Here is a 13,238-nt window from a genome sequence, read left to right on the forward strand (position 1 = left end):
TCTCCTCGCGAAGCAGAGCTGGGGGCGAGTGCCACAGCCAAGCCCTTCTTGCTTCGCCCGCCACCACCGCACTTGCCTACTCCTGCCGCTCCTTCCTGCTTCACGAGCCGCCGCTACTCTCACCTGCCGTCGCTCCGCCGGTCTCGGCCCCTCGAAGAAGACGAGAGAAGAGTAGAAAATAAAGGATAATAGAGAAAAAAGGGGAAGAAAGAAGGGATGTGGGGCCCACATCGTTCTCTCACTTACACGTCGGCCCCACATACTTTATTTATTTATTTTTACTGACTAGGATGCCACGTCAGCGAAACCCCCCATATATAATGCCATAAGACCTTGTTAACCTTTCTGATTTTATGGTTAAGAGACCATTAAAAATTTCGTTTTTAAGTTGAGGACCTCCGGTGAACTTATTCCTAATCCTTTTGGTCCTTTTCCTCTCAAATGCTCTCGTAGACAGACTGGGCAATAGCTGCCGCCGCCGCCGCCGCCGCCGAGAACGGCAAGCCACGGGCGCCGCCACCGGCTTGTTCGAGATTTTTGGTTCATCAGTACGCCTCACCATTGGCTGCTCCCATCCTCCTCCTACCTCTCCCTTCCTCCATCGGCCAGAGGAATCCAGCGAGGGCGTCGCGGGCGGCGCGGTACTGGCTTCGAATGGGGATTTAATTAGGGCATCCCTTGATGATATATATGGTCAGTGAATCATCTCTCTTGTTGCAATTTTTCCCCTTCCCTGTTTCTATGCATGTTAAATTTGGTATAGGTTTTGGCTCAGTTCGATTGCAGCTTGCTATTTGGGATTTTCTCTAACCAGCAAACAAAATAAAACTGGCATCTTGTGTTTCAAGCCATGTGAAGAAGAGAAAAAAAATATGTATCAAACACTCATCAATTAGAACATATATACAACCAAGCTTAGCCCAATGGAGAATTTCTCATGGTGAATTTTATTCCAGGATATGCTTAATTGCATACCACTTCTATTACACGATAAACCCACATTGATAGCAAAACATAATACACTACAGGCAAACTGTTCTCGAAGGAAACAAAATTCCCGTGAAGCTAAAGCATATGAAAGCCTATGCTATTATGCACCGTAGTAACATATGGACATCAGTAACAATTTGGTTTGTCTCAAACACGAAGAGCTGAAAATGCTTCTTTGATTGCGATGACTTCAGCGTAAACATCTTGCATTGCTGGGCGATCTTTTGGTGTCTCCATGGAGCATGAGATACCAAGTTTAGCAAGTTGCATGACGCAGCTCAACATTCCAGTCATGACATGATTTTCAGGGTCACAATTATTCTCGGTATCTTCTTCAAAATTTGGGATTATATTGGGGTCTAGAATCTCGCCAATCTTGTGAGAGAAAAATGTGCTTTCCACATATTTGCGAATGTTCAGACCATTACTGAACATCTGATCTGTTGGTGTCTTTCCCGTGAGCATTTCTAGGATAATTATTCCATAGCTATAGACATCACCTTCTACTGAGACTTTGCTTCCATAGCCATACTCTGCAACATTGAATGTAATTGTTCAAACAAGTATCTATTTATGCTGAAAAAATTATAAAACAAATCATCATTTTTACAATATGTACAATTTTAGTTTGAACACGAGATTTTCGAAATGTCATATTGTTTGTTCATACTTTTGATAGCCAATCGTCTTGAGTAATTTCATGATGTATTACAGTATAGTAAAATGGATAGAGTTATAAGACTGGAATTGCAAATGTCAAATTTGATAATTCTATGTTCCTACTAAATGGGATAATATTTTATTTTTATCAGTTAATGCACTTATTTTGAGATCTGCCCTACTGTATAATGCAAGTTTATGCACTTCTCTTCTCTGCTAGTTGTTTTCTTGAACTACCAATGTCTAGTATATTTATAAGCCAAAGAAGTAAAATATATATTCCTTAATAATCAGTGTCCACCAAATGAAGACCAATCTTTATTTATATTAGTATAATATCTACCATATTTCACCTTTCCATTTAGCATATGTGAAATTTTGTAATCAAAATTTTGACATAATGGAAGGCAAGGAAAAAAAATTGTCACCTGGAGCAATGTATCCAATTGATCCTCTTGGTCCTGCTAAGCTTGTAGAGCTGTTAAACTTTGAAGAACTGTTACTTTGTAGAAATTTAGCTAACCCGAAATCACCAAGACGCGCACCCATGACATCATCCAAAAGGATGTTGTTGGGTTTCAAGTCACAGTGGACCATAGGTGGTATACAATAGTTATGCAGATAATCCAGTGCAGAAGCTATGTCCACAGCTATTTTTATTCTATACCCCAAACTTAGTGGTTTTTTCAAACCATATTTGTTCACTTTTGGATATAGCCAGCTCTCCAGGCTACCATTAGCCATATATTCAAGAATAAGAGCTTTGAACTCATGTCCTCTTGGATCACATGTTGAGCATGCAGTAATCACCCGAACAAGATTTCGATGACGAGTGTTCCTCAAAGCTTCACACTCGGCAAGGAAGCACTTAGGCGCTCCAACTTGATCAAGCTTGAAAACTTTGATAGCAACTGGCTGCTCCTCAAACTCAAACCTACCTTTATACACTGATCCATATTTTCCAGAACCAACTAAGTTGGCTAAGGCAAAACCATTAGTTGCTTTGACTATATCAGCATATGTAAACGTCTTCAACTCCTTACAGGAAGGATCAGATGCTTGCTTGACTTTATTCCTCTTCTTCAGTAGAATGAACACTAAACATGATGTTAGAGCCAGACAAATAGCTATAGGTCCTACTATCCTAAGTATTTTATTGGTGTGCTTTCCCTTTGATTGCTTTACATTGCAGAGTGGTAACTGTAGCAATGGATATGTACCACATAACTTCTTGTTCCCTTGGATAAAAACCTCACTTGCATTCTGAAATATCCCTTCAGTTGGTACCTGTCCTTCAAAATCATTGAAGGACAAATTGAGAAGCTTCATGGACCCAAAGGATTCTATGAATTCAGGTATTTTACCAGATAGATTGTTCTGAGAAAGATCCAACTCAACAATGCCTCTTAAATTTATGAAAGAATTAGGAATTCGTCCATCAAGAAGGTTCCCTTCCATACGGAGAGAGCTTAAGTGGACACAGTCGCCAAGAGCAGAGGGAATTTGTCCTGACAGTCGGTTATTGGAAATATTTAGAATATCAAGATTGATCGAGCCACCAATCTCTGATGGTATTTCTCCGTCGAGTTGGTTGTGAGACAAGTCCAACCATTCAGAAAGAGAGGAAAGAGTAACGAGTTCCTTTGGTATGCTACTATCAAAGCTGTTACAAGACAGGTTTAAAGCTTCTAGATTCTTGCAACTCCCTAAGGAGCTAGGAATCGGTCCACTCAAATTATTTTCCTGTAAGTAGAGCTCACTTAGATGACTTAGATTACCAATTGAAGGTGGAATTTGTCCTGAAATTTTGTTTTGGGATAAGCTTAGGATAAACAAGTTTGGCAGATTTCCAAGTGAATCTGGAAGATTTCCAGTAAGTAGATTTTTTTCCATATAAAGAAGCGTAAGGCTTGTGAGTTTCTCTATCTCTTGAGGTATGGTACCGGATATTTCATTTCCTGTTAGCAGCAACACCTGTAAGCTTGTTGAAAGTTTTGCGATGGAACTTGGTAGGGTTCCTTTGAGGATGTTTTTGTCCAGGCATAATTGAACCAACTGTCTACTAGTTATCAATGAGGATAAGAAAGACCAGTCTCCAGCTTCTAGTCGATTCATCCCGAGATTCAATTCCATCAAGTCAGGCAGGTTCCCAAAAGAAGGAATAATACCATGGAATGCATTGTCACGAAGATTAATCACTTGGAGATTTTTTGCAATGCCTAGTGAAGTGGGGATCTGCCCTTGGAATTGATTTCCTTGCAAGATCAGTGTTTTGATATTTGGAAGGGTATATCCTATGTTATCTGGAATTTCTCCAATGAGTTTATTAGTGCCCATCCCAAGGTATACGAGATTAGACATGTTGTACAGAGAAGCCGGAACTGTCCCTGACAAGTTGTTATATGTCAAGTCCAGTTCTTGCAAGTTTGGTATTCTGCTTAAACTAGATGGAATGGTTCCCTGGAAGTTGTTCTGTGAAAGGTAGAGTATTTCAAGGGAGGAGAGGTTTTCTATAGAGGAAGGTATGCTACCTGAGAGATTGTTTTGGGATAAGCTGAGATACCACAGTGGTGAGGAGATATTTGAGATTGGTGGGATAGACCCAACAAAGTTATTAACTGCAAGGCTTATGAGATTAAGTGACGAGCTATTAAAAAGAGCAAAAGGAATCTCGCCGCCAAGACGATTATTAGTTAAATCAAGCAATTTGAGTGATGAACTATTAGCTAGGAGAGGTGGGATGCCTCCAGTGAGGCTGTTATTTGTGAGAATGACCACATTCAGAAAAGAGTTACTTCCAAGTGAGAAAGGAATATTGCCGCTTAGGTTGTTATTTGAAAGATATAAAACTGAAAGGTTGGAGAGTGTACCTAATCCTTCTGGGATTACTCCTTGAAGTTTATTGTCAAACAAGCAGATAGCTTGAAGATTTGAGCATTTGTTCATGCTTGAGGGGATCTCACCATCAATTGAGTTATTTGAGAGATCAATGATTTGAAGGTTAGAGCATGAAGACAGAGCCTCTGGTATCGTGCCAGTGAGGCCATTGGAGGTGAGGTTCAGGTAGGTGAGGCGACGCAAATGACCAATTTCAGGTGGAATGTTGCCTGTCAATAGATTAAATGGAAGGTGGATTATTGTCAAGAAAGTAAGATTACCAATGCAAGGTGGTATTTGGCCATGGAGGTTGGATGACTCTAGGTTCAATTCAGTGACTCGGGATGTGTGGCTCTTGCTACAAGTGACACCGGGCCATTGACAGTATTGCGAAGAATCATTTCTCCAGGAAGCCATGACTCCGGCATTGTCATTGAGATGGAGCTTGAGGCAAAGCAGAGCCTGAAAATCGGTAGTATCTGATGCATCATGGAGTGGTGCAGTGGGAACTAGGGAGAATGCAGTGATGAGAAAGCATGAGAAGCATGCCAATAAGATTGTGACCAGAACAGGGATGCTGTGGGAGCCCAAAGGCGCCATCAGTTTTGCTAATGAGAATTACAATGTGGGCAGCAGGGTGTTTCTTACTTGGGTACGTTGCACACTGAAGCTGTCTGGTGTAGTGGTTGTTGTGCTAATGTACATGAATTTATAGACCAGCAGTAACACCATAAGCAATGCAATTGTAATGGCCAAGTGGTGGAGATTGGCCGTACTCCGGCACATACGGCAGTAGACCTAGACTTAGACGCTCATGGCTTTGGCCCAGCTTAAGATTTGTGCTTGAACTTTGCTTCGGCACTTTGTAGGTCAATTGGGATTTGGGAGCTGAGATTAACAGTTGCCACTTAAAATATGCAACTCATATGTCATGTTGTAGTGATGTTATCAAGTGCATCGATCCATGTATCTGTCTGTTACTGCAGTCTACATTGCTAACTTAGCGTATACTCTGGGGTTTCACTGTTCTCTCGTCGAGACAAGCAAATTAATTGGACAAAGTAACTAAGATAACTGCCTAACTAGAGCATTAGAATTGTCCTGATCTTGCATGAGAAAGCAACTTTTACAAGTGTAAGATGTTTTTACTCTATAGTCTAAAGGTTTGGTTGCAGGGAGTTAGCAATAATGTCAGTTTTTTCCCAAACACAACCAGGCTAGCAAGCTAGTTAGAGTGTCTATTCTATTGCTAATCCAAACTGATATTCGGACGAAGTAGTCGTCAGCGTTTCCCTTAATGAAACAAGCTAGCACAGTGACAGTAGTGTTCACCGTTCAATGTCTGACTCTGAAAGTCTAATTGTAAACTCAGCTCGTCAATTTTTCAGTCGAATTGCACTGAAAAATATCATCTTCTTCAGTCAGCAGTCAAATGACCCGAACTAATACGGCAACGTATATGCGTAGTACATATATAGAATAGTTCCTTTAAATCTGTTCACAGATGTCTCGTCGAAAAAACTGAAATATGTTCACATATTCAAAGACTTCAAACTTGACTCTGACTTCAATTACTCTCCATGCTTTGCTTGGTTGCCAGAAATCTACAGTTCGGGTGGATCATCTAAGTGAAATTAAAACGGGATAGAGAACAGGGTTGGAAATTCCGGAACGAAATTTCAGAAATTTCGGTCATTTTGGATACGATATTATTTCGACCGAATTTTTTATTTTTTTAATGTTTCCGTGAATTTTGGTAATATTTGTTCAAATTCAACTAAATTTTATTTAAAATTTCAGAAATTTTGGACCAAAATTTCCGAATAGGTGAGCACCGATCTAATAGGCTAAACCGATGGGTTTTATCAGGATAGAGAAAGGATTATGGCCTTCCGGTGATCTGTGAGTCGACTAGCTAACTCGTAGTGACAGCATGACAAATTGACAATAGCGTTCCACCGTGGTAGACTCGTCCCGTACATGTTTGGATGGGAGCGGCCGGCGGGCGGCGACGCCGTGCAAGACTCGGCAGTAACAAGTATGCTCTGCTGACGAATGTAGTCCCACCAAATCTGGAGTCCTCCACTGCACGTACGTCATGGTTTCGCCAAGCATATATACATAAATCCATACACTCAGCCAATGCCCTATGATAGAATTGTTAGAGATACGTATAACACACTACATGTCTAACAAGCTCAACGTACAATAATCAATAAGCGTTTATAAATAGGATAGTTACGTTACTCGGCACGCATCGTAAGTATAGGATGCCGGCGATCACCGGCCGACGCCCGGTGGCTCGATTACGCGCGATAATCCAGCTCGTGCTGCTGGTTCTTGTGATCGGCAGTGGCATCCTTGTCGTGCCGGCGGCTGGGAGCACGGGCAAAACCGGCGGCACGGGAAGCAGTGGCAATGGTACTCTCCCTTCGTGGCTTCGTTATGTTATTTTTAGCATTTAAAATTTGTCTAAAAATATAACAATTTTCTATCCTACATTATTTTCTCAACTAATCATAACTCTCTCCCGTTTAATTTTTTTTACCTATATTGTTTTTTCGATCAATAACAACCCTTCACAACTAATTTAATTTCACAAACTTCTTAATACCCGCTTTTTAGGCATAAAACTTTTTATATTTCTTAATATTGTATTCAAGCCTAAAAACTTTACAGAGGTAGCATACCATTTTCTTTGCATGTTAATTAGTCATGTACTCCCTCCGTATTTTAATGTATGACGTTGTTGACTTTTTTTATCAACGTTTGACCGTTCGCCTTATTCAATTTTTTTTTGTGTAAATATAAAAATATTTATGTCATACTTAGAAAACATTTGATGATAAATCAAGTCACAATAAAATAAATGATAATTACATAAATTTGTTAAATAAAACGAACGGTCAAAGTTAGTTAAAAAATCAACGGCGTCGTCATACATTAAAATAAATATGGAGGTAGTACTTTTTTTAGGTAGCATTTGTTTGGTTTGGGGACCAAGTGGGATGTGTTAGATCTATCCTAATATTTTGGGATGGTATGGTTCTAGTTGATTTATGGTATGGGATGGTTATAGTTTTTCATTTGGTAGGAAGGGATTGAAGTGGGATGGGATGGACAACTTTGCACGGACCATTAGTGTCGTCTGGCTCCCAGCGGCTGGGGTGCAGCGGCGAGCGTTGGGGCGGTGGAGCTCGTCGGCGCAAGCGGCACACAGGCGAAAGAGTGGCGGCTATAGGGAGGGGAGTCGACGGCATTCGTGGAGGTGGTGGCCAGTCACAAAGGCGAGGAGGCGGCGGGTGGTCGTGGATGAATGGCGGCGGTCGCGGTGGTGGAGGCAGGCGCAGACGAGCGGCGGTGGTCGCGGAGGTGGGGCGATCGCGGACGAGGCGGCGACGGGTCACAGACTAGCGGCTGCAGTCACGCGGCGGTAGCACGTTATTCACATTACCAATTCACAGCCATAGTTACATTGGCAGAACATTTACATAGACAGAGAGTTCTAATTAGTCATATAAATTGTCCACACTCACACTTGGATGCAGAATAAATATTGACATACACATAATTTTTAGTCAATACAAATTAAATCTCCATGGCTTGCATGAGATACAAATTAAATCTCCATGACCAACACACGGTGTCTCCGGCACGAGAAAAGCAGGGCAGCGCGCGGCGAAAGGCGACGGAGAACTAGTGGCCACGGCGGCGCACGCCTAGTGAGCGACAGAGCGAGGCTAGGGATCCAATATGGCTGTGGCCAAATCTGGTGCCTCCGCGCCGGATTTGGCCTAGGTCAAGTGGCCGACACGGTAAGATACGGGCAGGAGGGCGGCTGTACATGGGCTTGGCGCGGCTGGCCGGCAACAGGCACAACAACTCCTATGGCCGGCCGGTGGTGGTAGAAGGGCAGCTGTGGGCATAGCGCGGCGGAGGGTGCAGCACGGGCGGTGATGGAAGGAGGCCTGTCGTGTGCGTGGCGCGGTCGGCAACAGCAGGAGTGGAGGCCGGCGATGAGAACTGGCCACCCGCACCAACAATATGGCCTGGGTTGGTACCAACGTTGTGTCGAGCATGAGAGCTATTGGGGTCGATTCGTCCAAGCTAGCTAGCTAGCCATACCGTCCCCCCTCCTTCTCCATGGACCTCCTCCACTACTATGGTTGATTCCCTTCCGGTCATGGGGAGCTGTTTTGGTGAGACGCCAGCGGTGGCGGTTATGGAAGAAGACGTTCCAGTGACAAAGCTCCGTGGGAGTTGCGACATGGTGGCTGTGGGAGGTGACGATGAAGGCCGCGTTGGAGACTGGCGGGTCTGGACTGGCCGACAATGGGGCACTGGTACGGAGGAACCGCGTTCTAGCAAAGGTTGTTCAATTGGTGAAGCACTGGTGTGGCGGGAGGGGTGTTGCAGGAAAAAGCTTAGCCTAGGGTTTCCCTGAGCCGACAACGATGACGTCTCTGAGCGCCATGATCACCCCTTGGGTTATTATCGAGCTGCCACCCTGCCACTCCTTAGTAGGACTCTCTAGGTGAAAACCTAGTCCAAATGGACTGACAATGGTGGCATCTAAGGTGTCATGACCTCCCTGGAGGCGTTGCCTAGGAAGTCTTTGTTCCTCGCCTTTGTAGTCTTTTCTCAACTTGTCCTATGTGGCTTATTGGTTGTCGTTATCTGGTTGGTGCGAGGGATGAGTTGATATTCTTCTCTCTTGCTCTCTCCCTCATCAACCACTCTACTTAGGGATGATAGAGAACTCATCGATTATTTTCTTGGTGGAATCTGTGTCGGTGGGGTGTTTGAGACCCCCTTGCAGGTCTAGCCGTGATTCTAGGGGTGGCCGGCTTGGTGCAACTGCCTTATCTTGGATTGTGTAGGGAGCTGTTAGCACGCGGTTGCGATGTGTTTGTTTTGTTTCCTGATTATAATATTTTAAGATTGTAATTTTGTACTTATTTTCATGCTACATCAATATGAAATTTCGTTCTATCTAGTGTGGATCGTTCCAAAAAAGTTCAAAAAAAAAAAGAGATTTGAAATCTGGGGGTGGGACAAGTTACTGTAGCATAGCTGAATTTTGTGCAGTAATCCTTGAATGGTGAAGCGTTCATTCAAGAACATCACCTTCTCAATATGAGGCTAAACCTAAATTTACCTGGACAAGAGTCAAGAAAGACAATGAAATTAAAGTTTATATCTCTTTTATCTCTTTTGAAAATAAAAGAAAAATAATAGCTAGTTAACTACATCAGTTTTAAAATATAATATGTTTTTGCACGTTTTTCCAAAATAGAAATCTGAAAAATATACGGCAATGTGCGCTTGTACGCACAGTCGCACAGATTACTGTACGTGTGGCACCCTGCCGGCCGGTATCAGCTGAGTAATTATGGCGTGCTCAACTCGTCACGTACATGTTCTGCCGATTACAGCAGAACAGCAGCCAGCAGGTGTTCTCCTGGCCTGATCTCCAGCAGCAGTAGTAAGAGAGTATAGCAAACACACTGATAATCAATAGGCGATGATCGATCGACTGATCGAGCGCTGGCCGTGCGTGCGATGAGCCGATGACAGTAGTGCGGTTCTGCTCCCCGCGTCTCCTTCTGCTTTCGCTACTTGTTGTAACTACTGTCATAAAGACCAACAAATAGACACAGTCCAATTTTGAAATGTTAAATTGAATTAAATATCCAATAATTAATTCGTTAGATCTCACTAGCCGGAAACGTTCAAGTCGCGCGTTTCGCATAATCTCCAGCGCGTTTACACCTTGGTATCTATACTACTTAAGAAAAACAGTGATGGTGACAATAAATCTATCACCCACATAGCCTCATTGGAAATTTTCAAAATTATCCTTTAACTTCCTAATATTAAGGTGAATGTTCCCTATAGTAAAACGAGGATGGATAATACATCTCATAGAAAACATATTTTTTATTTGTTTAAGACAATATCTATATCTATACTATCTATATTATTTTAAAAGAAGGTAGGTGTTGTAGCAGTTAATATGCCACCCCACCTACCCACGTTGTAAATTTTGCAAATTACTCTTTGAACCTCTTAATATCAAGATGAATGTTTCCTATAGCAAAACAAGGATAAATGTGTACAACATTTCATGAAAATATATTTTTATTAATTTCAGACAATATTATAATTTATTTTTCTTCTATCCGTAACTTTTGTTACGAACATTCAGCTAGTGTAGTATGGCGTTAGCAACCTCTTCTTTCAGTGGCGGACCCAAGATTGGTCCAAGGCCCGAGCCAGCCCATATGGAGACTTAGGCCTTATGTGTTGTTTACATGGTGAAAAAATTATCATCCTAATGGACCTTCACACCTAGGCCTTGGATTACAGCCTAGGTGGCCCAAGGCCTAGGTCCATCCTTGTCTTCTTACGGTTCCAATAGCAACAAGCTTCACTATATACAAAATACAAGTCACAAGTTGCTGGTTGGCACCTATAAAGATCTCATCGGTGACTATTCTAAAACCTTATCACCGTTGACTGGCTGTTACTGGTTCGAAAATCCGATCTTTATGTGGGTTTTTCAACCATTGCCTATTATACTTTAGTGGCATAAATCATAATCCCCCCTATAAATAGAGGATTTTTACAGTACATTCTACTGCAAGTATATACTTGCAGTATATAGAAGAGTAGATTTGGTATTTGTTAAAAATATAGAAAGGGTTATTTAGTAATTTGAAGTTGAGATTTATTTGCACCGGGAGTTAATCTGGAAAGGTTTGTTTAGTTGGTATTTGTTGTGGATCTCGTCGTCCGTTCGATGAGCAGCGGCGCTTCTTCGGAATAATATCGCGCGTGGCGGTGGATCGAAAGATTCCCAAACACCGGTACGCCATCGTCCAGCCGGCGCCCGGTTGTGCGACTATGATGCTTGTATACATGATTGAAGAATCGAATACCAGCATTTGCTAGCACATACGAAGTTACGAACTCTAAAAGACCATATGAATCTTCGGCTGCTTTCAGATCAATTTGATGGCGTTTCATTGTTTTGCTGCACGTGGCGGTGCTTGATCGCCGTGGCTGTTGGGTACGAGCCGGGGACGCGCGCAGCGGCTGTCGCCGGCAGCGCATGGGACGAGCCCCCTTTCTCACGATCCGATCTGACTAAGGAAGGGAACACGAAAATACAAAAATAGCCTTCGCAAAAATATGAAAAGCCAAATATACCCTTCACAATTTATACTGTAAAAAGAAGATCAGATGAATCTACACCGTTAGATTATTTATACTGTAAATATATATATACTACAAGTATAGTGTACCGTAAAAGTTCTCCCTAAATATGTACAAACCCTAGCCTATGTCTAGTTTGAATAAACATATGCTGACACAAATGGCATGTATAGATGCATTAATCTACGGTCACTGTTTGTAGTAGACTGATTTGTTACCACTAAATCTTGTTTGCATCTTTATAACTATTACTTGTGCGTGCAGGAAAACCTTCCGGAACAGGGGCTCCGCCTGTGCGCAGCCCATATATACCTTACAGCCGCCTTGGCAGCAGAGGGGCACCTTATACTATCCATGGCTGTACCACCGTGTACAAGTGCAATGGATGACCCATGAGCTAGCAAGTGTTGTATCATGCGAACGCGAGTGCAGGGGGTTGATGAGATGATCTGAGAGACTTGGCCGAACAGAAATGTAAATCCATGTATATAGCCCCGTTAAATCAAGGGTTAATTGGATTTATACCATTATAATTTTTACAGCTTTAGAATTGTCATTACTAATTATCAATTTGTTACCATGCCGTTACAATTTTCATGTTATTTTCCACAAAATATATCACTAGAGTACATAATTCAGGTTCGAATTAAGAGCATGATTAGATGAATACTCCCTCCGTCCCAAAAAAAAAAAGGCAAACCGTGGGTTTGCGTGCCAACGTTTGACTGTCCGTCTTATATGAAACTTTTTTATAATTAGTATTTTCATTGTTGTTAGATGATAAAACATGATGAATACTTTATGCGTGACTTATCTTTTTAATTTTTTTTCATAATTTTTTCAAATAAGACGGACGGTCAAACATTGGATACGGAAACCAGGGTTTGTCTTTTTTTGGGACGGAGGGAGTAGATAGTAAGCTATCCTTGTAAGGCCGAGCAACAAAATTATCCGTTGTATATCCGCAACAACTATATAAACTTCGAAAAGATAAATTACTGAGTGCTAAAAAGCCTGCAGGAACAATTATTTGTCGAGAAATTTCATAGTTTGTGAGAATGACCAGAATCTGCATCCTACTCCGGAACTGTAAACCGCTGAACCAAAACAGGAAAATGAGAACTTTGCATAGAGACATTCTATAGGTTAATTAGGGAAACTATCTCTGTTTTTGTCTAAAATATAATATGCTAGAAACATACAAAATAAAGCTTTATGACTAAGCAATCTAAAAAATATTACAATAACAAAATAATATGCATCGAGAAAAAAATCACTTTAGGAGAAGGAAACCTTAACTTAATTGTAAATTGAAGAGAAGGCAATATTTTTCTTGCTCCAAGACCATGGACGAAAATTAATCCTTTATAAGTCCCACTATAGCTGCTTCAAATGCTTCAAACTCTAACATTTTTTTATTATTTACAATTGAAGTATAAAGAAAGAATAGTACATGAGACCCGTTTACATATTGTAAAGAAAGCATCCAGAAT

General features: G+C 41.7%; 1 protein-coding gene across 1 annotated transcript; it reads right to left on the reverse strand.

The window, feature by feature from the left end:
* Positions 1-1,036: 1,036 nt before the first annotated feature.
* LOC127777002 (receptor kinase-like protein Xa21) lies at positions 1,037-5,127 on the reverse strand. Its single transcript, XM_052303527.1, has 2 exons — positions 2,079-5,127; positions 1,037-1,523 (listed from the first exon to the last, which is right to left on the reverse strand). Exons 1-2 carry the CDS (start codon positions 5,125-5,127, stop codon positions 1,138-1,140), a joined length of 3,435 nt encoding a protein of 1,144 aa, XP_052159487.1. The 3' UTR covers positions 1,037-1,137.
* Positions 5,128-13,238: the final 8,111 nt, after the last annotated feature.

This window comes from Oryza glaberrima, chromosome 6, assembly GCF_000147395.1.
Source record: "Oryza glaberrima chromosome 6, OglaRS2, whole genome shotgun sequence".
In the NCBI taxonomy this organism is placed as follows: domain Eukaryota; kingdom Viridiplantae; phylum Streptophyta; class Magnoliopsida; order Poales; family Poaceae; genus Oryza; species Oryza glaberrima.

What these genes read in the sequence shown, in the direction of transcription:
- LOC127777002 (XM_052303527.1), bottom strand. Translation starts at nt 5,127, where the DNA reads ATGGCGCCTTTGGGCTCCCACAGCATCCCTGTTCTGGTCACAATCTTA. An exon ending in AATTGGATACATTGCTCCAG is followed by an intron (nt 1,524 to 2,078) that starts GTGACAATTTTT and finishes TCAATGTTGCAG; the next exon opens with AGTATGGCTATGGAAGCAAA.